Source organism: Vombatus ursinus, unplaced genomic scaffold (genome assembly GCF_900497805.2).
Source record: "Vombatus ursinus unplaced genomic scaffold, bare-nosed wombat genome assembly UNPS02014793.1, whole genome shotgun sequence".
Lineage (NCBI taxonomy): Eukaryota > Metazoa > Chordata > Mammalia > Diprotodontia > Vombatidae > Vombatus > Vombatus ursinus.
In genome coordinates this window covers 11,881,401-11,908,281 of record NW_020954571.1, presented here as the reverse complement: position 1 = coordinate 11,908,281, position 26,881 = coordinate 11,881,401, and the positions used below count along the sequence as shown (strand labels likewise).

General features: G+C 46.0%; 2 protein-coding genes across 6 annotated transcripts in view; both read right to left on the bottom strand.

The window, feature by feature from the left end:
• Positions 1–441: 441 nt before the first annotated feature.
• ST6GALNAC4 (ST6 N-acetylgalactosaminide alpha-2,6-sialyltransferase 4) lies at positions 442–14,496 on the bottom strand. Of its 2 annotated transcripts, none has more exons than XM_027869591.1 (6): positions 14,375–14,496; positions 13,580–13,643; positions 5,576–5,764; positions 4,292–4,704; positions 3,060–3,167; positions 442–1,684 (listed from the first exon to the last, which is right to left on the bottom strand). In XM_027869591.1, the coding sequence occupies exons 2-6, from the start codon at positions 13,589–13,591 to the stop codon at positions 1,495–1,497; spliced, it is 912 nt and encodes a 303-aa protein (XP_027725392.1). In that variant the 5' UTR covers positions 13,592–13,643; positions 14,375–14,496; the 3' UTR covers positions 442–1,494. The 2 variants fall into 2 exon arrangements, with proteins under 2 accessions (XP_027725392.1, XP_027725391.1); XM_027869590.1 differs by lacking the exon at positions 14,375–14,496 and adding an exon at positions 14,073–14,125.
• Positions 14,497–22,862: 8,366 nt separating this feature from the next.
• PIP5KL1 (phosphatidylinositol-4-phosphate 5-kinase like 1) overlaps positions 22,863–26,881 on the bottom strand; it is an 11,030-nt gene continuing 7,011 nt past the window's right edge. For 3 of the 4 annotated variants that reach the window (XM_027869490.1, XM_027869489.1, XM_027869492.1), the window contains 3 exons: positions 26,569–26,681; positions 26,022–26,175; positions 22,863–24,242 (listed from right to left, as the gene is read on the bottom strand). In XM_027869490.1, the coding sequence (XP_027725291.1) occupies positions 23,897–24,242; positions 26,022–26,175; positions 26,569–26,681 (613 nt within the window). In that variant the 3' untranslated portion in view covers positions 22,863–23,896. The remainder of the gene's footprint in view (positions 24,243–26,021; positions 26,176–26,568; positions 26,682–26,881) is intronic. The other variant, XM_027869491.1, reaches the window with a different exon arrangement.

The window sequence follows — 26,881 nt, the reverse complement described above, 5'->3', positions numbered from 1 at the left end:
CCTGGTTAGGGAAGGTCAAGAAATAGCCCGTTGAGGGAATAATAATAATAATAACCAGTATTCTTATAGAGCCTACCATGTATATGCCAAGCACTGTGCTAAGCACTTTACAAATATTATCTCATTTGATCCTCACAACAACCCTGGGAGGTAGATGCTATATTAGCCCCTTTTTACAAATGACAGGCAGACATTAAGTGACTTTGCCAAGGTCACACAGCTAAGGAAGCATGTGGAATACACTGGTCCAGAAAGCAGCAGCTTTGTCCCCTGTGCTTCACTGATCCCTGGGCAGTCTGAGAGCAACGCTGGATTCCTTGAAGTCCCATGAGAAAGTCAGAGGCCCTGGATTTGAATCCTGCCTTTTGTCATTGACTAGCTATGTGACCTTAGGAAAGTCACACTAAGCTTTGGAGTTCCTTATCTATAAAAGGAGAGGGTTACCCTAAAAAAATCTAAGTTCCTTCCAGCTCTAAATCCTATGATCTAATGACTCTGGGGAGGGGAAGGAGAGAAGTTTTAAAAGCTGCCTGTCTTGCCTCCTGCAGAGTTTTGCTCCCCAGTGGCCAATGAGAGTCAACGAGCATTCCCAATGCCTGTCCCTCACTCTTTTGGACCTTCCAGCCACCTATCTGACCTGCCTGCCAAGGAAAGTTACTGGGGCTAATGCTAATTCTCTGCTTTCCAGGACAAGGGGGGGACATGAAATAGCTGCTGAGGAGATGGGGGTGGGGGGTGCACCAGAGCAGGCTTCCCAGAGGAGGTAACCTTGAGTTCTCTCCTGGTTGGAGTCAAATCCCACTATGCTGGTGAAGAGACACAAAAAAAATGTGCCCATTTTGACCTACGTCTGACCCAGATTCAAGGTCACACTAAGGTTTCCTGGTGCACCTCTTGATGAAGGAAGATGGAAATGGGAGAGGAAGCCAGAGAGAAGAGAGGACTCTGGCACCCCAGCCCCACCCCTGCCAGCTCCTCCTGCTACAGAATGGTAGCTCACTCAAGTCAATAGCTCCCACCCCATCTCAGAAACTCAATTCCCTGCCCCCAGGACCTCTGGTATGCTGGAAGATAACAGGGAGGGTCCAGACTAGGCCCTGGCACACCAAACCACTGGCCTCCTCTGGACTCCAGTAGTATCCACAAGTCCCCTAGGAATCTCAGTGGATTCCAAATTCAAGTAAATGTCCAACTTACAAAAGTTCAAGGTAGGTTTCCTTAAAAACAGGAAAAAAAATAATCACTGTGGAAGTGGGGCGGGGGGGAAGCATTCCTTCTTCCTCCCAGTTTGGTTCAGAGTTCAGAGGCTAGAGGGATGTCATATATCAGAAACATGGCCCTCCATCTACCCCATGGAGTATAAGAGCCTTATATTCCCTTGGGCAGTAGGGCAGCCCAGGACACCAGGCTCTGCCATGCTCTGAGATGGACAGCAAGATGTCCCAGCCCTGGGTCTGCTGTCTGGATCTAGGATGATTTGGTTCTTCAGCAGACTTACTCACTCTGCCAGGAGGGGTGCGTAAAGACGATAGACTTCTTTTTGGCCCAGCGGGAGAAAATAGCCTTCTCAGTGATGAATCGATGGGCACCCCGGGGTGCCTTCTCATGAACCAGGTAAGTGTGGCACTCATCCATCTTGCCCTTCTCAAAGTAGTGGTAAGGCACAGAGGGGGGGCTCTTTTCTCTGCAAGGGAGGTGAACATCAGAATGCGATCAGGCAGATTTCAACCCCTGGCTGAGATGGACACTTGCCTCCACCCCTTGGCTGCCACACGATTATCACTATAAGCAGACATTTGCTAAGCTGCTAATTATGTTCAGGGGCCTTGCCTTGGTGTCCTTAGAAATACTCAGAAATCTAAGATCTAGTCCCTTGCCTTAAGGGGCTTACAAAGGCACACCGAGATAGTTAAATGCCATACAATGTCCTGTCCCTTTATGCTTTTTTTGCCTTTTTTTTTTTTTTTTTTGATGTGCTGGTCAGCTTTGCTGGAAATTTTTTTCTTCTTCTTCCTCTTTAAACTTTGTTATAAAGGATGGCTAAATGATGGGAATGAAAATACAGACAAAAAGAAAGGCCACTTAGTGACTTATGCCTATGCTCTCCCATGCATCCAGAGCAAAGACAGAAGGAAATACAGGATTAGAGTCCCTGTTGAAGACTGACTCTCACTGCAGTGAGTGACTGGACTAGAAAATGCCATAGAGCTCATATCATAGGGGCCACAGAAGAGGGTCTGTGCATGGATTTTAGCAAGTAGTCTGTGAATGTGGATGGATAAAAAAACACATCTTTATTTCAAAAGGATAGGTTTCCTTTGTAATCCTAAGTATTCTATTTTATGCATTTAAAAACATGATTCTGAGAAGGGGTTCACAGGCTTCCACAGACTGCCAAAAGGATTCGTGACACAGAAGATTAAGGCTCCTCACTCTAGGGAAAGTATGGTCACAGGAGGACAATGAAGGAGGGGTGGGTTACTCAGTTCTGAATTCCACTCCAAGGTAGCGAGACTAGACAAAAGCTCTCTTAGTACTCTAGGAAAAACATCTTGGGGCCCAAGAAGTAGTTAAATGGGTTGATGGGGCTCAAATATCTATGTAAACCTGCTCTACTCTGCATGAATGATTCCACCTTTGTGAAGAATGTAATGAATAAATAGTTCCTTTCCCTGAACCTTGAAAGAACCTAGATAAAGTGGGGGGCCCTGCCTTCTATTCTGCTATAGCCCCCCCCCAAATGAATGGACTCAATAAATGCTTGTAAATGAGATAAGTAGCATATTCCAAGGGTTCTAGGCAATAACACAGTTCATCTGCCCTTTCCCAGGCTACCTTCTATGTCTCCCTACCCCCCTATAAGGGTACCCCTATATCCCTGGGAAAGGCACAATTTCTCTGCTGAGGGGAAATCCCAGCCCAAATCAGCCTTCACCCAAAACTTCAGATCCTAGGCAGGAGGCTTGGAGTATCCCAATGGGACTCCTGGGTAAGCCTACCCCACTAGCATTGCTAACACCACCTTCTCCCCTAACTCCTCCCCCGCCCTGCACTGATACCTGCAGTAGCTGTCGCTGACCATGCCATAGACTACAATCTGCTCACACAGCTCCATGGCGAGGATCATGGTGAACCACCCTGTGCTCAGGAAGGAGCCCGACTTCATCCTAAAGAAGGCAAAAACCATGCCACTTATCAGTACTGTCCTTCCTCCAAGACCTCCATCCTCCCAAACCCAAGGCTGCAAGCCCTGCCAACCTGTTACACACTTGAACTGACCCCACCTCCTCCTTTTTCACAGCCTACCTCTCCAGGGTTAATTATCTACCCTCTTTCTTTTCAGTCTTGTTCTCTGCTGATTTTTATGGTTCTTACAGACCCCTGAGAAGTCAAGTCTCAGATTCTGGATCTCAGAGAGCCGATGTTAGAGGCCACTGATTCCAGCCTCCCCGGCAACCCTCAACAGCAGGTCTGGCAAAGGGTCCTGCAGCCTCTTCTTGACACCAATTCATGGTGCCATGGCAAGAGCACTGGGCCTGAAGCCAGGAAACCTGCATTCAAATCCCAACTCTGACCCTGGTGCAACCCTGGGCAAATCATTGCCATCCTCCTGGCCTTGGGCTCACAGTCTAGTAAATGGGGAAAATATCACTTGTTCATATGTTCCTCACTGGGTGTTGCTTAGTAAACCTTAAGGTGCCAGAAAAATATGAATTTTTATTATTAGGCCACTGTAGGCCAAAAGTTCTGGTCAAAATCTGTCTCCCTGTGGTAATTCACAGTGAAACAGCACTGTAAGTATACAAAGCATTTTCCTCTTAACAATCCTACGAGGTTAGGGGTAGCGGTATTACATTTCCCTTTTTACAGATGAAGAAAACTAAGAAAATGAGTGATTTGACCATGGCCACACTACTAGTCAGAGCCAAGGTCTGAACTTAGGTCTCCTGACTTCCTTTTTTTTTTTTTTTTTTTTTTAAGGCAATTGGGGTTAAGTGACTTGCCCACAGTCACACAGCTAGTAAGTGTAAAGTGTCTGGTCTGAGGTTGGATTTGAACTCAGGTCCTCCTGACTTCAGGGCCACCTAGCTGCCCTGGTTCCCTGACTTCCCACTCAACCATATCACCTTTGGTTAAATTCCTAGTAAATCAGTCCTAGCTCCCCTTTGTGCTTTGTAGAGTAAGTCTGATCCCAAGCCCCTCCAACATGAGGAAATGCTCTTATAACCCTACTGGAGCCCTCTTATAGCAGACAGAGGGAAAACTTGGGGAAAGGGGCCATTGTGCTCACCGGTTCTTGCCAGTCTCATTCTGGAAGACCTCATCACAGTAGGCCATCATGTGGTCAGTGAGGGTGTAGAGCTGCACCCCAGGGTACATCTCCTTGACTTTCAGCAGGGTTCGGTAGGTGGAGCCTCCCTGGTCACGGTTCATGCGCTTCCCAGGACCCCAGACCACATACACAGTGTCCCTCGCTTGCTGGAAGAAGTATGACTGGTTGCGCAGCAGCAAGGGGACGCTGGTGTGGGACACCATGCGTAAGGTACTTCGGTGGCCCACATCTGCCTCATAGCCCGCCGTGGGTGCTTGGTTCATGCGCAGCACACACTCTGTCTCATCAATCTCTGGTCCCCAGCGGGAGCCAAGCATCTGACCAGAGCTAGACACCAGAGCACAGCGGCGACAAAGCCTGTGGACCAGAGGCTGCAGAAGAAAGATTCAATGGGGTGGAGGAATCCTTCCAGGATCTGATCTGGTGTCTGCCTAAGGCCAATGTACCCTCTGGACACTAGTAAGAAGGAGGACTTGTAACTGGGAGCAGAGGACTGTAAACCCTGATGTCTCGTCCTCAATGTGACCAGTGGCCTGGACTCAAGGGCCAAGACACCTTTCTCAAGTATTCTCTTACTTCCATTTCCTCCGACAATGCCTTTTCCCCCGAAACATCATTGTGAAATACCCAAAGGGACCTTATTTTCTTGGATTCTTTTGGAATTATGTCATGGGTGATATGGACAGCCAGAATCCAAGCCTTCTTTCCTTCTCAGTCCCCCACACTCACAAAATACTTAAAGAACTTGATTGGGCAGCTGCTCCCTCCAGAGGTCAAGAGAGGAGTAACTGACCTCAGGATAATTACTTCAGGTTAGCACTAAGAAGATTTCTCCTATTTGCCAACCTCCATTTCTCAGGGAAGAAGCATTGTATTTAGCTATATCTAGCAACAGAGATACTGTATTTTACTATGTCCAAGAAGACAGAGCTTTTATTTAAATAATCCCATAATAGAGATAATTGTATTTCTTTATGGTAAACAGCCAAAACATTATGCCACTTCTCTTTCTCTGATACCCCTTCTCAGTGTGTCTGGCAGAGAAATGGGCAAACAGGAGGTATCTAGAAGTCCTACCGTCTGGATTGAACTAAACTGTTCATCTGTCTTATTTTCACTGGAGCATAAGCTCCTAGAAGGGTGCTAGAGATGGGGGTGTTGAGGCAGTGTGGCTAAGAATCTCATCCCCCACCCCTAGGTCTTCATAAGAAGCACGGAGGCAGACCCGTGGAGTCAACCCACCTTGCCATCAGGCACACTGCTGTAACCCTGAAAGTGCAGGGGGCCAGGTACTGTGGGCCAGAGGCTCTCACGACGTTGCCCTGAGGCTAGGCACACCTTCCAACACAGCTGTGTACACAGCTGATTGCAGACAAGGATGTAGAGGATGATGAGGACCAAGAAGCACAGTGGGATAGAAAAGAGTCGGCCCTGGAGGGGAAAAAAGGAAGTAGCAGTCAGCCGGAGCTGGGGGACCAAGGGAATCCCCTACTCTGTGTTCTCTTAAGACTTTCCAAGCTTGAGATCACATATGGCACAAGAATCACAAGATTTTAGTATCACTGAATGTGAGCAGCATGGAATCTTAGAGTCATGCAATGTTTCCTTTGGAAAGACCTCAGAGATCATCTAGTCTAAAGCTCCAGTCCACTACAGGAATATCCTCTATAGGAGGTTTCCCTCCTGGATAATGAAGCAGCCTCTTTTTGAACACCTCCCCAGACAAGGAGCCCCAGACCTTAAAAATAAACCCATTCCTTTGTTCGCCTTAATTTGTTACCTCCTTCTAACATCCCATCTTTAATTCTAGTACTACCCTGGGAATAAAGGAAGGAAGGAAGGGAAGGAGGGAAAAAAGGAGGGAGAGAGTGAAGGAGGGAGGGAAGAAAGGAAGGATGGAAGTAGGGAGGGAAGAAGGGAGGAAAGGAAGGAAACAAGTACCTACTATGTGCCTAGTACCATGCTAGGCACCTTAAAAATATTATCTCATTTGATCTTTGTAACAACCCTGAGAGGTAAATACTATCTGTTGTTCAGTTTTTTTTGGTTGTGTCTGACTCTTTGTGACCTATGGGGGTTTTCACACAGCTAGTAAATGTCTAAGGCTGAATTTGAACTCAGGAAGAGGAGTCTTCCTGACTCAAGGCCCGGTACTCTAACCACTGCGCCATTATTCTCCCCATTTTAAAGTTCAGGAAACTGAGGCAGACAGAGGTTTAAGTGACTTGCCCAAGGCCCAGCTATTAAGGGTCTGAGGCCAGATTGGAACTCAGGTGTTCCTGACTTCAGACCCAGTGCTCTATCCACTGCCACGACCTAGCTGTCTCTGGTATTACAAAGCATAGGCCTTCTCATCTTTAGGCAGCTAAAGTGTTGATTTCAAAGTTCCTGTCACAGGAGCTTTTCTAGTGAAAACTGATAAGGCCAGCAATAGTTATGCAATCATCCTTGATTACTGGCTTAGCACTTGTACTTTTTAAGTGCACACTCAGGTCTTCCTGACTCCAAATTCAGTACTCTATCTACTATGCCACATTGTTACCCCTTAACAAGCTAGGCCAGTCAAAGGGCCAAACTTGAGAACCTAGAGTACCACACGTGGCCTCGAGGCCGCAGGTTCGCCACCCCTGAGCTAGGCTCTGACCTACCTTTTCAGGCCCTCTGTACATCGATTTCCTTTCCAGTACTGCCCATTGCAGCCAAACTGGCCCCCAGCTTTCCCTGTACATACCATCCCACTTTTCATCACTGTGATCACTGTCTCTTTGTACAAGTTGTCCCCTTTACCTGAAACGCAACCTGTCCTCCTCTTAGGATTCCTAGCTATCTTCAAGGCTCACTCAAGTGGTCCTCCACATGTGGAGTGTACTCAAAACACAACTGAAAAATAAATTAGAATTTTAAAAAAAGAAGTCACCTTTTTACACAAGGTCTAATGTTCTCTCCCTCTTAAATTACTTCATATATTCTTTATCCATGGACATCCCATATCTCCTCAGGAAAAAGCATACAGCAAAAGCTGTTTTCTCTGTCTCTGAAACCTCAAAGCGTAGCAGCAGGCCTTGTACACACAGAAAGGGCTCAATAAATGCTTTTTGAAATGCTGAGGTTTCACTTCATACCCTGCAAACTGGCAAAGATGACCCAAAAATCCCCTAATGCCGGAGGGACTGCAGAAAGACAGGTACTCTAATACATTGTTCATGGAGTTCTCCAGAGTTGGTCCAATCATGAATCCATCAAGTATTTATTAAGCACCCAACCACTGGGGATGAAAATACAATGAATGAAGTAATTCTCCACTCAAAGAATTTACATGCTAATGGGAGAGGCAAGAAATGCATAAAATATGAAATAAACATAAAGAGAATAAATACAAAGTTTAACTAAACAAAGGGAGGATAAGGAAAGGCTTAAACAGTGAGGTGGTACAGTGCATAGTGTGCTGGGCCTGGAATCAGAAAGACCCAAGTTCAAATCCAGCCTCAGACACTTACTAGTTGTGTGACCATGGGCAGGTCAATTAACCCAGTTTGCCTCAGTTTCCTCATTTATAAAATGAGCTGGAGAAGGAAATGGCAAACTATGCCAATATCTTTGCCAAGAAAACCTCAAATGAGATCCACGAAGAGATCCCACTGAAAGGACTGAACAACAACAAAAAAGATGAACAAGGTGGAGCCTGAGCTTCATCTTGAAGGAAGAGAGAACTAAGCTAGAAAATTGATGAAACTATTCCTACCCTTTGATTCAATGATCCCACTCTCAGAAATTTATCCAAAGGAAGTCAAAAACAGAAAACAAGATCCAATATATACCAAAATACTCATCACAACATTTACCACGCTAGCAAAGAACTGGAAAAAAAGTAGGCATCCATTCCATTAGGGAATGGTTGATCCCTAGTATATGAGGAATGGATTATTATTGTGAAAAAATGAAAATAAGGAATTCAGAGAAATATAAAAAGATTTTTATGAACTGATAAGGAATGAAACATACATATAATGACTATCACTGAGTAACAGAAAAAAATCAGTAAAGGTCCTAGAGACTAGGATGATAAAATATCTCTCTTCTCTTCAAAGAAAGGTGGGGAAGTTGAAAGCAGAATAGTGCATATATATCACATCAGTGTTTTGTTACTAGGAGGGTACAATTTTTTGGGGGGCGAGCCTAAATCCAGAAATAACTATAACTTAAAAAACAACAGGTACCAATGAAACTTTTTAATTTATAAAAGAATCAATGGTTGTTGAATTGAATGCAAATAATTGGTTCTTTTGTCTTATGGGGCCAGTTTCCCCGGCTCTTTGGGCCTCCTCCACTTCTCTGTCAACCCTTACCTCTTCACTTGCCCGAAGAATGAGATCTGGGTCAGTGATAGCAAATGGATAAGAAAGACAGAAGGATGGAGAGAGAGGCAGAGGCACAGAAAACATCAAGAAATAGCTTGAATAATTGAAACCTGATCTTGTCCATGACTAAATGTGGAAAGCCATTAGCAAATGTTTTTTAGATTAACTGCAGGGTCACAATGGGCAACAACCACCTCTTGAATGTATAGACTTATTAAATAGGTGTGGTAGAAAGACACAGGATTTGGAGTCAGGAGGCCTGGTTTCGAATCCTGGCTCTGTTTTCCTGTGTGACCTTAAGCAAATCAAATCACTGAACCACTGACAGGGGAGGAGGACTTCAATTTAGGCTCATAAGGCAGCTAATGGTGCAGCAGATGGTGCAGCAGATGGAGCACCAGGCCTGGAGTCAGAAAAACCTGAGTTCAAATCTAGCCTCAGAGTAGCTACAGACTAGCTGTATGACGCTGTATTAACCTCTGTTTTCGTTAATCCATGAAAGAAGGAAATGGCAAACCACTCCAGCCAAAAAACTGCCAAGAAAACCCCAAATGGGGTCACAAAGATCCAGACATGACGACAAAAACAACAACAAAAAGGGTTGTGAGCTGGAAGAAAGCTTGGAGGTCATTCTAGTCTAGTCTTCTCATTTTATGAATGAGGAAACTGAGCCTCAGCAAGGTTAAGGGACTTGACTAAGGCCACACAGAGAAGCTGGGACCTGAACTCAGGTCCTCTGATACCAGATCTGGTATCTTCTTTGTTTCCACTTTTGTAAAATTAGGGCATTAGACTAAATGATCCCCAAAGTCCCTTCCAGCTCTAAAGCCTACTGCCCCTAGAAGTATTCCTATTATTATCTTCAAAGACAGCCAACTGAAGCCTCTCCCTACCCCCTCCTCAACTCCCACGAAGGACGGAAGGGGGTAAAAACCACTCCCCTTCCTACCCACGGGTGTGTCCCTTTAGCTAAACTACTGGTTGTAAGGACAAGTCAGCTGCAGGCGATGAAATAAGATCAGTGACCTCTCCCTCCTCTCAGACAGCACCTAAAAATAACCTTCTCCAACCTTTCCCCTCCTCCCACAGAGAGAGAGAGCATTCAGAGCTACAAGAGGCCTGAAGGATCATCTCCAATCCAAACCCCTCATTTTACAAAAGAGGAAACTGAGGTACACAGAGTGGTGGTCCTGGAAGCAAAATCAGAATTTGAACTTGGGTCTCCTGAATTCAAATCTGATGCTATATCCCCTATACCACATTTCTTCCCAGGATCCCTTAACTCTATAGAGATAGCCTGCTTTGAGGAGTGGGCCTGGCTCTTTGACCCAGTGGAGAATCACAGAACCTGGAATGTCAAGAGATAGAAGGGATCAGGCTGGGGGTCAGGAAGACTTCAGTTATGGGTAAACCCTGGACAAGTCACTTAGCTTCTGTTTGCCTCAGTTTCCTCATCTGTAAAATAGGAATAGCCATTGTGAGAATCAAATGAAATGATAATTATAAAGGGTTTGGCACAGTACCTGGCATATAGTAAGTGTTACATAAATCTTAGCTATTATTATTATTATCTACAAGGAAATCAACTCTTGGGGGGTCATGTGCATTACGGTGAAGCCTATGAAAAACTCAGAATAATGTTATTAAATGAATAAAATAAAATACCACGGATTACAAAGGTAACAAATTTTGTTTGAAATATAGTCATTGGGGGGTATTTAATTAAAAAAAAACAACCTCAGGTAAAGAACCCCTGATAGAGCCAACCCCCCTGGTTTTCCAGAGGCAAAAACAGACCCCGAGGGGCAGCTAGGTGGCGCAGTGAATAGAGCACCAGCCCTGGAGTCAGGAGGAACTGAGTTCAAATCTGGTCTCAGACCCATAACACTCAGTAGCTGTGTGACCCTGGGCAAGTCACTTAACTCTGATTGCTTCACACAAAAAAAAAAAAAAAAAAAGGAAAGAAAGAAAGAAAGAAAGGAAAAAAAGAAAAACAGACCCTGAGAAGGAACTGACCTGCCCATGGTCAGAAAAATAATAAGAATTTGAATCTAAGTCTTCCAACTCCAGATTTGGCCCACATTCCTAGGACACAGGAAAATTACTTCTATGATCTCTAAGGATACTTTCAAACTCTGAAGATCAAAGAGTCTAAATAACGCATTTATTTAAGTTTGGGAGCAGAACAAAGCCCTATTGTGAGTGTGCTTGCTCTACCGTGACGAACATTTTAGTTTAACCTTGAACATACTAAGAATAACTAAGGCCCAATGCCACAGGAACCATAGACAGAAAAGGAACTTCCCTTTGACCTTTGAAGTCATCTTTCACTTTTCCCTTTCAATGACTCCTCAGTGACAAAGTCTTCCTTATAGTCTTAAGGAATTGCCTGGAGAGGTGGGCACTGACAGGCTTACTTGCCCAGGGTCCCACAACCAACCCAAGTTTTCATGACTCTGAGAGAAGCTCTTTGTGCACTATGCTACAGGTGCTACTGACCCAGTTTATGTCTACTGCCACCATCCAGACAAGTCCCTTCACTGTCACCCTGAACCTAACTGGCACATCCTGGGACTTCAACTCAAGCTGTCCCTTCTTTACCTACCAGAATCCTTCATTACTTTTTTCTGACTCTTCACCCTTCAGAAGTCATCATCCCCTCTATGAACTGTTAAGTCTCACCTCTTCTAGGAAACTTCCCAGACTGCTCTGGACACATCTCCTAAGTTCCTGTAGCACTGACTGGTTAGATTAATCAGCAGGTACTAAATCATGAATTGAAAGTTACCTGTTATACACAGTCCTAACTTCCCCCGAAAGAATCATAATGTCCTAAACAGCAGGGCCTATATTATACATATATCAATATGGAGAGCAGGGCCTGCCAGATAGATAGATAGATAGATAGACAGATGACAGAAAGACAGACAGAAAGATAGATAGATAGAAAGATAGTACAGATAGATATACAGATAGATCTAGATGTAGACAAAGCCTCTAGGAAATGTTCATTAAGTTATTGTTTATAATCACAAACTAATCTCTAGTCCCTTTGAAAAAAAAAAGGAATTCAAAAGAATAAACTGTAGTTCTTACTGCATGATCCTGGGCAACTGATATTTATCTAAGTAAGCCTTAGGGGAAGTCTGGAAAGCTGAACTGAAAGAAAGATTAGTTCTAACTCTGAAAGGCCTATTCCTTCCAGGCAGTCTCACTGTACTGTGACTTAGCAAATGGCTAATTTAGACTCAACACGTCAGGTTGTCATGGCAGTCTCTAGTTTGTGGTACTCCAGGCCATATCCCCAAGCCACCTCATTCATGAACAACTACCATATCCAAGCTATCATATGTAGTCACTTGGGACCAGGTGTTCCTAACCTTTGGCTGCTGCTAATTTGGATTAAATGATCTCCAAGATCCCTTTCCAACTCTAAATCCTATAGCATCCAGGTTCCTGTGATGATTCTTGTTGTTAATTTTCTAAAAGGGCAATAAAGAGTTCTGATCAATTACTTCTGTTTTATCTAATGTCTTAAAATCACTGAGAGCATGGATTAGTTATCCTGTTTCTAAGTCACTGACTGGAAGGTGAGATAGGAGAGGTTAATGAGCAGGGACGAGGTGCTAGCTATATATTCCCCTTCCCAATGAAAATCCCCAAAGCCACAGTAGGGAAAAAGCCTGATAACTCCAACTGGGTAGGCAGGGAAGAAAGAAGGAAGGAAGGAAAGAAGGAAGAAGGGAGGGAAAGAACAAAAGGAAACAAGGAGACAAGCATTTATTAAGTGACTAAGTGAGTACTATAAGCCAGGCACTATGCTAAGCGCTTTTCCAAATATTATCTTACTTGATACAATAATGCTACAATGTGCCTATTACACTCATTTAACAGTTAAGGAAATGGAGACAGAGATTAAGTGACTTGCCCAGAGTCACAGAGCTAGTAAAAGTCTGAGGCCTGTTTTGAAACTCATATCTTCCCCACTCCAGGCCTAGCACTCTATCCACTTTGCCAATTAATTGCCTCTAAAGCATCTAAGGAAAAGCTTGGAGTTTGCCCAGCAGATTTAGGCCAGTCATTTAGGGACCCCCTGCTTCATGCTGAAGAGTTCTGTCCTCAGAGTCAGAAGACTGGATTTCTAATACCAGTCTAGCACTTAGTGGCTGTGTGAGTCGGTGAAAAACCCTTTACCCTCTCTGAGACTCAATGAGTCCAGACATCCAATCAATCCTTGCCCTGCTTCCCTCACAGGGTCATTGTAAGGATCAAATAACCACATATGTCAAAGTAACCTACAGTACAGTACAAATGTGAGCTGCTGTTATTAGATTATGGACCCTTGCCTCTCCTCCTAACCAGGCACTTTTCCCACTACCAAAACCCTCCCTCTAAAGACGAAGACTGGGTAGCCTATGGAAAGAGTGCCTTTGGGAGTCAAAGGCCCTGGGTTCTGGCTCTGCTACTTACTTCTTTTGTGACGGTCCCCTTCTCTGGGCCTCAATTCTCTTGTTTGTAAAATAAGGGGGTTTGGACTAAACGGTCCCAAAGCTCCAAATCTATGTGATTCTACACATTTCCTAGACCAGGCGTCATCCCATGGACCCCTTTTTGGCAGTATGATGAAGCTTATGGACTCTTTCTGAATTTAAAAAAAAATTCATAATGGAAGAAAATGCTAAATTTCAGTTAGAGGTTAGTGAAAATGAAAATGCAATTTTTTTCCCCATCCAAGTTCACAGATCGAAGGTTAAGAACTCCTGCTCTAGGATCCTGACCCCATCTCTTCTGCTCCTTCCCATTTTCCAAGGGACAACACTGAGGCCCCACCAGCGGCGGCCACTACGCCTCTGTCCTCCTCTACTTCCCCTGCCCCTTCTTCACTCACCGCCGTCTTCATTCTTTAACCTCTTAGCCGCTGCAGTTCTTCCTTCTCCACGGAGACAATCGGCCTGAAAGGGATCCCGAGGGAAAGTCGGTGCGCGGCGGCCACGCCCCCGCCTCCTGCAGGGCCGGAGCGGTCTGGACTTCGGGGTGGGGGGGAGGGAGGGGAGGGTTCACGGGGGGGGGGGCCCCCCCCCCCCCCCCGCCCCGCGGTGGGGGGGATCGTCCAGGATGGAGAAAGGGCGCGGGATGAAGGGCGGCACCCGGAGCCTGGGTCCCGGAGCAGGGGGCGGGGAGATGGGGAAAAGAGGGGGGAGGTCTAGCTCTCGCCCCCCGCCCCCGCCCAAGCCCATTTGCTCCCCTTCGCCCCCTACAGCGCTCCCCCTCCCGGAGCTGAAGTTCTCTCCCTGTCGCAAGACAGGTCAACCCCCCCGCCCAGGAAGGACCCCCGTTTCCATCCCCAACCCTAGCCCCATTCTCATCCTCCAAGCGCGTACCCGGCAGGGAGGCGGGAGCAGGGGGCAGGGCGGCGCGCCGGCCGCTGGGCTTCGGCTCCTGGGCGCAGCTCCATCGCCGGGGCCGCTCCGCGGCCAGGGGAGGCGTACTCGCGGGCCCCGGGGGCCGGATGAGCCCGGGAGACGCAGAGCCGGGGCCTGCAGCGGCGCCGAGAGGGGGAGGGGCGGAGGGAGGCCGGGTCCTGCGCGGGCCCCGCCCCGCCCCCTGCTCCCGCCCCCGGGGTCCTTCCTCCCCACCCCTCCCCTTGCGTCTCTGCTGAGTGACCTTGGGCAAGTCGCTTTACCTCTCCCGGTTTCTCTTTCCTCCTCTGAGCCGTAAACATCTCTTAGCTCACTGAATAATCGTGAGGTCACCCGCCCGGCGGGCCCTGGCTCTCCCCGGCCTGCCTCCATCCGGTCCGATTTCCTGAGGCTCTGCCCCGCCTATCTCCAACTCTCCTCCCCCCCCCTCCCCCCCCCTCCACTCCTGAGCAAGCGGGGCAGGAAGCTGAAGATGCTCGGTGTCGGCAGCCAGCCCCCTCCCCCCCTCCCCCCCTCCTCCCATCATGGAGAGCACAGCTCGAGTCCTCTCGGCATTTCCTGTTGCGGCAGCAGGGCTGGGCATTCCTTGTGGCTTTCTTACCGCCCCCCCACCCAGCCCCCTCCGGCCCGAACCCACCGCGAGGCTGCCCTGGGCTGTTAGTGCCGCAAGGGACCTTGGACTCCCGCACTCACTCACTTTACAGAGGACACTCAGGCCAAATGAGGGGCTTGAGGCCACCCTGGCAGTGAGCTGGCAGGGCCAAGGGGAACTTGCAGCCGCCTGAGAGCCACACTTCTTCCCCTCCACCTCACTGACCTATCAGTAATACCTTTCTTTGTTGTGTTCAGTCGTTTCAGTCGTGCCGACTCTCCCTGACCCCATTTGGGATTTTCTTGGCAGAGACACTGGAGTGGTTTGCCATTTCCTTCTCCAGCTCATTTTACAGATGAGGAACTGAGGTTAAGGGGGTTAAGAGACTTGCCCAGGGTCACACAGCTACTAAGTGTCTGAGGCTGGATTTGAACTCAGGAAAATGAGTCTTCCTGACTCCAGGCCCAGCGCTCTGCCCCACCGAGCTGCCCATATTCCCTTTCTGCCTTTTGCCTATTGAAGTTAAGGAGACCAAGAACTATTATCACCATTTTACAGATGAGGAAAGTGAGGTCAAAATGTCCTGCTCCTTCCCCTAAGCAGATTCCAGGCCCCAGGGCTAGGGGGTTTGCCAGATGTATCCCTCACCTTTTTAGCCTGAATTCCTGGGGACAGGGACAGAGTTGGTCTCCTCCCTAAACTCCCAGAGGGATTGGTGAAAGCTGTCCAGGCCAACTGTGAATTTCAGCCAACAATCCAGCACTTCCTTTGAAAGCAGAGAATCTGGGGGCAAAAGTGACCCTTTAAATCCATTGTACAAATCAACTGAGGCCTAGAGAGGAATAGTAATTTGCCTAGGATCACCCTGAGTTAATGGCAGTTCAAGGCAGTTCAAGTACTAATTCCAGTAATATCTCACATTTCTATAGCACTATAAGGTTTACAAAATGATTTCCTCAATGATTTTTTTGAGGTTCATAGTGTTATTCCCATCCTAACAGCTGAGGAAACTAAGATTCAGAAATTGCTAATGTGACTTGCCCACAGGCCAGCAGGTAAGGACTGAAAGACTCAAATGCAGGTCCTCTAATACCAAGGCCAGTTCTTTCCATCCAGCTCGGTCTTTCTAATATGTTCTCTTAAGCTAGATTTGAAACCATGCCACAGGAGAATTGGTTGAAAGCACTGGGGGTGTTTAGACTGGAAAATGGCCACATTTGGCTACGTGTTGCTGTGGCAAGAGCAAGTCATTGACTTGTCTTTGAATGCCTATCCTGGCAGGCCTGTGCGACCTTGGTCACATTTCACCCCTCTAGGCCTCAGTTTCATAGGATCATAGATTTAGAGCTGGAAGTGACCTTAGAGAACATCAAATCTAACTCTCCTCCCACCCCTTATCATTTTACAGATTGAGGAAATTAAGACTGAAGTGAGCTTGCCCAGGATAACATAGTCAATAAGTGCAGGAAGTAGGATTTGAATTCAAGTCTTCCTGACTCCAAGCCCAGCACTCCATTCACTGTTTTTAACTAATTTGTGAAATGAGAGGGTTGGACAAGATAATCTTTAAGGCCCCTTCTGGTCTCTACCTCAGATTTTTCCCTTTCCAAAACAGACCTTAAAGCTCCATTGTTCAGTTCCCATCAGGCCCACTGTCAGCTGGATACTGACTCCCATCTCCCTACCTCTGCTGGGGGTATCCCAGAACCTAACCCCATTGAACTCACTACCTTCTTGATAAGAGACCATTTGCCCTACTCCCCAAGGTCTCCAGAGCCTTCCTATCAGCTCTGATACTTTCTCTGCCTAATACTTCCTTTATATCATCTCATCCCATTAGAATGTAAATGGCTTGAGAGCAGGGGCTGATTACATTTTCTGTCTGAATCCTAAACACTGAGAATAGTGCTTAATAAGTGTTTTTCTGTCCTATGCCACTTTTGACTCCAGACTGGGTAATAGCTGGGAATCCAGGGGAAAAGGTTCTGGACATACCCAAAAGGGACAGAGCTGGCCCATATTAATGGAGACTGTAAAAAGATGTTGGGGGGTGGGGGGAAAGGGGGAGCATAGGATGGTTTCTTAAGAGGTATTCATGTCTACATCTTGGTGCAAAACCATGCCTTCTCATCAGTGCTCAGCCTCTCCCAACCTAATCCACAGTTACTGGGGCATAGAGGGGAGGCTGAGTGCATTTAAAAATGACTCTTTGAGGGCTGAAACTAACTCCTAAATCCTTTGGCCTCCCCTCCCCTCTCCCCAAACTGCCTGTGTGTGACCATACCACCCACACCCTCAGTGTGGCCTTGTCTGTAAAGACTAACTAATGGTTACTCACAATTCCAGTCAAGTGTCTTCCTCTTTCGAGGTGGGGTGTAGGAGGATGAGTCCTTTCCAGAAGTTTCTCACTTTCCTCTGCCTAGATCACTTTTCAGCAGTTCACAAGCTCTCAGCATCAGGAAGGTCTTCAGGCACCATCTCAGTCTAACCCATACTGGAATGAGAATCCTTTCTATAACATGACTGATAAGTGGTCCCCCAGTCTCCACTGAAGACCTCCCTCCAGTGAGGGAGAATTCACTGTCTTTTGAAACAGCCCATGCATTTCACTTGGGGATGGAGCTTTGGATGAAACTCATTAATCCTTTTTTCCTGACATCAAGCCTAAATCTTCCTCTCTGCAACCTTCAACCATTACTCCTTCTACCTACTGCTGTCAAACAGGACCGTCCTAATCCTCTCTGTAGCATAGCTCTTATGCTCCTTCAAGTTTTTCCACTCTAAGCTAAACATCCCCCGCTCCTTCAGCTGGGAGGAGCCTCAGATTCTTTGCCATCCTGGTTGCAACACCCTTCCAAAAGGTCAGCAACATCCTTCCAAAAATGTGACAGCCACAACTCAATACAATACTTCAGGCCCAGAAGGAGGACAGAGGACTATCACCCTGGACATGATGTCTCTCTTAATGTAACTCAAGATCACATTAACTTGGGGGGGGGCTATCATATCCTATTCTGATCAGTCCAGATGTCTTATCCAGGAGCATGCTCTTCAAAATCAAGATAAAATCAGGGGTGTGTTAGAGCCAGCAGTTGGCTCAACAGAGAAGATTGTTAAATTTTCAGTGGGAGCACTCACACTTTGAAAATCAGCAAATGCTACAAATCAGGGCTCAATCTAGTGTTTTGTTGCTTATCTAGACTTAAGAAAATGACAGAGATGGGCAGCTACGTGGCATAGTAGATACAGCACGAGGCAAGAGGTCCTGAGTTCAAATGTGGCCTCAGACACCTACTAGCTGTGTGACCCTAGGCAAGTTACTTAACCCCAATTAGTTGCCTACAAAAAAAAAAAATCAAAGAAAGTGATGGAGAAAATGTTAATGATACAGATGAAACTGTCCTGTGTCTGTTTTTGTTTTTTCTCAGAGAACTGGTTGTTAAAGATTTACCAGCACACTCTTGATACAGATTTTCTTTGAATATAGTTATCATGTTCTTTCTAAGTTAAACATACTCATTTCCTTCAGATGATCCTTACAGAGCTGAATCCTAAGACTTCACCCTCCTGGTTGCCCTCCAATCATTAGCCAAGTAGTTCAGTGGATCAAGTGCTACAACTGGAGTTAGGAAGACTTGAGTTCAAATCTAGCTTCAGACATTTATTAACTGTGTGGCCCTGGGCAAGTCACAACCTCTATCTGTTTCAGTTTCCCCATCATACAGATGGGGATAATACTAGCACCTCCCTCCTAGGGTCATTGTGAGGATCAAATGAGATGATATATGTAAAGTGCTTTGTAAACCTTAAATTGCTATATAAATGCTAGCTATTGTTATTTTAAATTCAAGTTTCCCTCTCCAAAAAAAAGCAAGAGGTTTCAAATTCATAGATTGAGAAATCTCAAAAATTCTTTTCTAAATCTGAAGAAATAAATCTCCAAGTACCCATAGTGAAGAGGCAGCAGAGTAATGAAAAGTGAGCTGGCTTCAGAATCAGGATGCCTGGGTTCATATCCAGGGCAAGTCTTACTGTGATTGAGACTCTGTTTCTTCACTTATAAAACAGTGATAATAATACTTGTATTACTTAGCTCACGAGACTGTCCAGTCAACAACCCAACAAACATTTAGTAAATACTACTATGCACTGGGGTCACAAAGACAAAAATGAAACAGTCCTCTTCAAGCACCTTATATTTCACTGGAGAAAATAATGTGCATACATATAAATAAATGCCAACCATACACATAATAAATAAATAGTAATTTCAGGGAGGCACTGAGAACAAGATTTCATATAAGAAGTGGGCCCTTGAGCTGAGCTTTGGAGGGAGCTATGGATTCTAGGAGGTGGAGCTGAGGGCAGAGTGCATCCCAAGCACAGGGAGACAGCATGGGCAAAGGTAGGAAGATAGGAGATGAAATGTCATGTACTGAGAAGAGCCAGGCCACCTGGCCTGACCATGGAGTGAGCAAAGTGCTTTCTTCTCTGCTGTCTCCAAAGTTAGCAATGATCTCTCAGTTGCCAAATCCAATGGGCTTTTCTCAATCCTCATCCTCATGATATTGAGTAATGTGCATTGAACCTGGAAAGAAAGGCTGGGGCCAAATTGTGAAGGGTTTTGTATGACCAATAAGAGTTCTATTTTATCTTTAAGAGGCAGCATGGAGTCACTGGAGCTTTTTGGATAGGTGAGGGAGATGATCAGACCTGTGAATTAGGAATCTCAATTTGACAGCTGTATGGAGGATGAATTGGACAGGAGAGAAAGTGAGGCAAAGAGACCAATCAGGATGCAATTACAGTAGTCCAGGAGAGATGGCGAGGCCCTGAACTAGAGTGGTGGTAGTGTGGGTAGAGAGAAAGGGACGGATTCAAGAGATGGCACAGAGGTGGAGCTGATGAGACCGAACAATTGATTGTGAGAGTGATGGAAAGTGGAGAGCTGAGGATGACTCAGAGATTGTAAACCTGGGTGACAGGAAGGCTGGTGGTACCTTTGACAGAAATGGGGAAGTTAGAAAGGAAGGTGGATTGGAGTGGAGAGGACATGGTCCAATTTTGGTTATGTTCAATTTGAGTTGCCTAAGGTACACCCAGTGGGAGATGGACAAGAGGCAGTTGGTGACATGAGACTGGGGGTCAAGAGGGAGGGCCCCAAACTATATATATATATATATAGATCAGGGAGTCATCTGCATAAAGATCATCATTAAATCCATGAAAGCTAATGAGTTCACAAAGAGTGTGGAGAGACAGAGAGAGAGACAGAGACAGAGAGAGAGAGAGACAGAGAGAGAGAGAGAGAGAGAGAGAGAGAGAAGAGGGCCCTGCACAGAATGTTGAAGTACATCCTTGCTACGGGGTGAGGAGATGAAATATGATTCTTATGTCTGCCTCTTAGAATCCCTAGTTTCTTTCAAGAACTATCTCAGGTGTTGTCTTCTACATAAAGCACTCACACGCACCTAGACTCTTTGCTGGTGTCCTCCCCACCAATATTACCTTGTATCTATTTTGAACATACATGCATATATATATATATATGCATATTTACATATATAAAATATATACTTATATGTTGTCATGTCTCCCCCAATGTAGTATAAGCTTCTTAAGGGTGGGAACCATTTATTTCGCTTTTGTGCTTATAGCCCTAGTAGACAGTAGAATGATTGGCACATAGTAGGTTCAATAAGTGCTTGTTGATTGATTTATCCAACAAAAAGCATGAAGAAACAAGAGTCAGGAAGGTAGGGGGAGAACCAGGAAAGAGCAATGTTCCAAAAACAGAGAGAGAGAGAGAAAAGAGTTTCCTCGAGGAAGAAGGGAGTCCACAAAGACAAAGGCTGCAGACAGGTCAAGAAGAATGAGGATTGAGAAAAGCCTATTGGATTTGGCAACCGACTTTGGAGAGAGCAGGGAAGAAAGCACTTTGTAAGCCTTGAAGCAGTATGTATAAATGTGGGTTATTATTATCTTTTAGATAGGGACAGGACTTAGGATTTCATCAGCATAGAGCGGTCCTAATGAGAAAACTCCTAGCAATGCAGTTAGTCACCTTCTCTACAACTTATGGTCTTAATTGCCTAAAGCACTGAGAAATTAAATGACTTGCTCAGGATCACACATCCAGGGCCTTGAATCCAGATTTTATTGGTTTTCAAGGCTGTATTATTATTGTTGTTGTTATTGTTATTACTACCCAAGGCTAATGGTTTACAGATTTAAGAAAGTCATGTCCCATTAGATATCATAAGACTTGGCTTTGATACAGGGCCATTGAAGTCCTAATAAAACTTCCAGTTTCTAATAAATTTCTGTATTAGAAAAGGATGAAGCCAGAGTGGAGAAGCTGAAGAATCACTCAGGGTCACACAATGAGCTAAAGGTAATGCCGAGAAAACTTCCAGAATTCTTACCCTAGACTTTCTCCAACTCCAGTTATCCCTTCTACATTGAGACTTTTCTCATCGAAGTTTCTATATATCCTGGGTCAGCATAAGAAATTAAATGGGAATTTTGGGGAAGTTCTGTGGAAGCCACAAACGACATGCAAAGGCCAACAGAAGACACAGAAAAAATGTTTAGAAACCCCAAAATGCATAAAATATATGTACAGCATTATATGATATCAACATGTTTTACCTTTCAATACCATAATAATTTGGGCTTCTCTGGTATGAAGGGTGGGGCCAAAAAATTTTACGTGGATTTCCCAGATCACAGCAAAGGGGGGCAGGGTGAGATGGGTGACTGTGCCCTTAACACCCCTCCCACTGTTACTTCTCCAAACCCCCACTCTATCCCTTCAGAGTGTAAGGAATAACTGTATCTCTCCCTATTTTATAATCTTTCTCATCAGGATCAGAATTAAGTGGAGAGCTGGAAATTACTTTCCTTTTTTGAAGCTGAACTGGGACCTACCCTCCCCTTTAATGAAGCCTTTCTATCTGCTGGGCCCACCTTATCCTTGCTTGGTGTAACCAGAAGCCATCTTGTTTTCTTTACAAACCATACCAGGTAATATAAAAACATCCAGTGTAGGGCTAAGGTTCTACTACAACAGCTCATCAAAGCTTAGAGACAATCTGAGGTTTTCAAAAGGTAGACCAGCAGAGCCCAAGTTCTGGAGGCCCCTGCCAAGCCAGTGGACCAGTGGTGGACAGCATGTCTGTTGTCCCTGTAATACCTCACCTAAGTTTGGAAAGGCCCATCACCAGGATGATTGTTCGGCGTCACATATGGCTACTTACCTTGGAATGCTATGCAGGAGGTAGGGGTGGAGGTCTCTAGGTTTCATCAGCCCAGTGTGGAGCAGTGATAATAGGACCAGGTATGAAGGAGAGCAAGGGGTTGCCAGACATATCCCCTCCCTCAGTGACCCAACCATACCCAGACCCTTCATTGACAGACCACTTCAGCTGTGCACAACCTTTGGGAACCAGTCTCTCCCATTGGGTGGCTGATGAGGAGTTTGGGTAGTACCTAAAAGGCACAGCTCACTATGAAGACTGGCATAGCACATGAGTGCCAGTATACCCTCTATCATCCCAGTTCTCTAATATAACTGCCACACGAGAAATTAAGATCTTTGGGGTGGGGGGGTGAGGGTTTGTGCCAAATGGAATTTTGACTAGAGTATTGTAGGTTGACATCATAGGGAATCCTCCAGCAGAATGGTGGTGGTTGTTATTCAGTTGTGTTCAACTTTTTTTTTTTTTTAAGGCAATCGGGGTTAAGTGACTTGCCCAGAGTCACACAGCTAGTAAGTGTCAAGTGTTTGGTCTGAGGCTGGATTTGAACTCAGGTCCTCCTGACTTCAGGGCCAGTGCTCTATCTACTGTACCACCTAGCTGCCCCATGTCCAACTCTTCATGACCTCTTTTGTGGTTTTCTTGGCAAAGATACTGGAGTGGTTTGCCATTTCCTTCTCCAGCTCACTTTATTTTACAGATGAGGAAAACTGAGGCAAACATGATTAAGTGACTTGCCCAGGGTCACACAGCTAAGTGTCTGAGACTAGATTTAAACTCCTGACTCCAGACCCCAGGGCTCTATCCACTGTACCACCTAGCTACAGAATGGTAGGCTGTGGGAGGTCAAAGACTATTTCATTTTTATCTCTCTATTCCCAGCATCTGACACACATTAAGTGCTTAATAAATGCTTGTTTATTGGTCAACTAACCATAGAATGATGTGGTTTTTTGGACATAACAACTCTCAAAGAAAGGTTGCTAAACTATAGCAGTGAAGGAAGCACTCGTCCCAAAGAAATGACAGATCCCTGATGTGGCAAAATATTTGATATATTGCTGTAACATCTACCCTCCAATTATCTCAATGTACATTTATCTTCCAAGAGATGGAGAGAGCAATTATTATTTTCCCCACTTTACAGAAGGGGAAATTGAGGCATCAAAAGTTGAACAACTTGCTCAGGGTTACACAAGACAGGGTGCAGATACCTTAATATGAATCACCACCCCACTTCTGCTGCCTTGGCTCTATCTACTTCATAAAGGAATCATTTTCATAACCACCCCCAACAAGAACCCTGTTCCCTGCACTTGAGGAAGTACTCTATTATTTATTCCTCTTCTACTGCCCAGGTGATGGGCTCTGGGAAGCAGAAGATGGATCGGGAGGGTGATGCCCTCTCCCAAGGGTCACTTGCCATGTTGGTGGTTAGATAAGAGACAGAGGGGTTTTCCAGAAGTCATTCTCTTATCAGAGATGGCTCAGACCCATCATTTAGACCATGGATAGAGAAGAAGGAGGTATATATATTAAGCCCCTGAATTTTATCCTAACCAGACCACAAAATCATAGAGCTGGAATGACCTCTGAGTCTATTAAATCCAACACCCTCATTTTGCAGAGAAGGAAACCAAGGCCCAGATGAAGGAAGCATAGTAAATTACAGGCAGAGATGCGACTAGAATTGCTGGTATCCTAATTTTCAGTCCAGTGCTCTTCCTGTTACATCAGATTGTTTCTTGACCCCAACTTTATCTCCCCAGCATCCTGGGATGTTGGGGAAGAATGAAATAGGAGTCGGAATGTAGTCAAAACATCATTCCAAGTGCACAGCCTACCATGAAGGAATCTGATTTTTTTTGAGCCAAGGCTGCCCCCTGGTGGTGGAAGGGCGCAACCCAGGGTAGGAATTTTCCGCGGACACCCTGTCACACCGTGTGAGTCTCCACCCACTGGCAGAGGCGGCTGGCATAGCGGGTAGGGTTGACGGTGGAGAAGGAACCGCCAGGGTGAAGAAGGGATTTCCACAGGAACTCTATCCGTTTGCGGAGATTGTAAACAGTGAAGAAGTCTATGATCCCTATAAAGTAGCGATGCTCTGGGCCATCCAGGGTGTGTAAGGCGTTAAGGACGTCGGGCAGGAGCCGGCAGTTGTGGGCAGCTAGGTTGTAAGCTTTGCTCCTGCGCAGGGAAGAGATGGTGGATTTCTTCACATACCTGGATAGCCTGTCTGAAGGCACTGATGAAGCCTCGCCCCATGCCCCATGCACAGACCTAAAAGGGAAACAGAGGGGCAAATTAATAGCTAGGTGGAGCAGTGGATAGAGAGGATACTGGGCATCAGGAAGACCTGAGTTCAAATCTGACCCCAGAAACTCCCTGGCTGGGTGACCCTAGGTAAGTCACTTAACTTCTTCCTGCATCAGTTTCTTCAGCTGTAAAGTGGTTATCATAATTGCACCTGCTTCCCCAAGTTCATCAAATTAGACAATATTTGTAAAGCGCTCAGCACAGTGCTGGCACTTAATCAGTGATGGCTCCTTCCCTCTCTCTCTCTCTCCTAGGAGGCCTAGGTCCCTTTCTCAAGGAAGCCTTCCCAAAACAGTTCCTCCCTTATCCCTCCATCGTGTCCTTTCCACTCTTTCTTCCCAGTCTCTTACATCGAGCTCATCTGCTCCATTCCCACAGTCTTGACCCTAGAATCACAGAATCTCCAAGGTGGACACACCCTCAGAAATCATTCGGTCCAACCCATACCAGAACATCTCTCACAACTGATCAACCGGCCTCCACTGGTAGAGCTCCAACAATAGAGAGCTCATTACCTTCCAAGGTAACTTTCCTAAACTTCCTTAGGAAACCCATTTCAAAACATTTGACTGTTGCTATGGTCACAAGGCTTCCCTTTATCTTTTTACTTTGGAGCAGCCAGGAAGTGCAGAGAATGGAGCACAAGACTTGAATGAGGGAGACCTGCATTCAATTACTGCCCCAGAAAGTTACTTAGCTGTGGGCAAGTCATTTAACCATTGTCTGCCTCAGTTTGTTCATCTGTAAAAAGGGGATAACAATAGCATCTACTGCCCAGGATTACTGTAAGCATTTTGCAAACCTTTAAGCGCAACACAAATATCAGTTAGTTATTATTATTAGTAGTATTTCCCATGCTAAACATCTGTGGGTCAAAGACTCATAGGACTCATTCTAAAGCAAGAAGGGACCTCCAAAATTCATTGATACAGTCCACCCATTTTCTAGACAAGGAAACTGAGGTCCAAAGAAGTAAAATGATTTGCCTAAACTAAAGTTACAGAACTGGTACAAAGCTGAGTATCTTCAGCCAATACTTGTGTGGATGGGTTCAAATCCTTTCACTGTCCTGATGGTTGTTATCTAGGTCCTCATCATACCTCAAGTAATGGCTGCTACATGATCCCTCTACCAACAGTCTTTTTTTTGGGGGGGCGGCACTAGGTAATGGGGTTAAATGACTTGTCCAGAGTCACATAGCTAGTAAATATTATGTGTCTGAGGCTGAATTTGAACTCAGGTCCTACTGACTCCAGGGTTGGTGCTCTATCCACTGCGCCACCTAGCTGCCCCATGCCTACAACCTTTCAAATCCTTCCTCACATTGCCTTGCACCCTGCCCCCCACCCTCAAACAACCACAGAATTACAGAGCTGAAAGGCAGCCACCTAGTCAAATCTATACCTGAAGGGAATCCCCACCATACTACACCTGACAAGTGTCCCAGCCCCTGCTTGGAGACTTCTAATGAGGGGGAACCCACTGTGTCCCAAGTAGTCCATCCTCCTTCCAGACAGCTCTCATCATTCAGAAGTTTCCCCTCACATCAAGCCTTATTTTCTCTCTTTGCAACTTGTACCTATTTTTCCTAGTTCTGACCTCTGGGACCAAGCAGAGTGTGTCCAGTCTGGTTTCCACATTCCAGCCCTTGAAATCCTTGATCCCAGCTCTCATGTCCCCCTCCTCACCCTCATGTCCCGTCTTTTCCAGGTTCTCTCCTGCTGATTCCCCAAGGTGGCTTACTTAGCTATACGACTCATGATATTCTTGTTTGGTTGCTTCTCGTCCAAGTGGAGCTTCTGAAAGGCCACCAGTAGGCTGTAGTCCAGGACGTTGAGGTTACGCAGGAAGGTGGTATCCAGCTCCATCTGCTTGATAAACCAGTTCCTCTGGGACCCTGTGGAAGTGGGTTAGGATCACAGAGCAGGGTGGGCAGTGTGGGTGAAGAGGAAGCATGAAGAGACCCTAAGCTGTGTCTCTCTGGGGCATTCAGGACAAAGCAGAGAACAGGGAACAGACAGAGAAGGCATAGCACTTATCAGCATCTCATTGGGGTAAACTAGGCCCACAATGAAGGATTTGCCACTGTATTCTCTCTCACAGCAGCCTCCTGCCACAGTGGCGAGGGTAGAGTCTCCCCCAGCTAGCATCTGCAAGGTGTGACCCACTGCCCTCCCAAGGAGAACTGTGCTCCTATGAGGGCTGGGAGGCTGAGGCCATGGACAAGATATTTAGGAGCGCCAAGTGGCAAGTGCCCTAGAGGCAGCTCCTAGACCAGGGGCTGGCTCACCCAGGGAGATGGTGTGTCCCTCAAAGTTGAGATCCTTTAGCACCGTGATAATGTGGCTGTCCTCAGGCAAAGGTTCTGTCCAGCGGCTCACTCGGCACCCTTTAATGTCATACCTGACCAGGCAAAGGGAAGAAAGGAAAGCAGGAAGGAAATAAGGAAAGAGGGAGGGAGGGAAGGAGAGAGGGAGGGAGGAAGGAAGGAAGGAAGGAAGGATGGAAGAAAGGAAGGAAGGAAGGAGGGAAGGAGGGAAGAAAGGAAGGAAGGAAGGAAGGGAGGGAGGGAAGGAGGGAAGGAGGGAGGGAGGAAGGAAGGA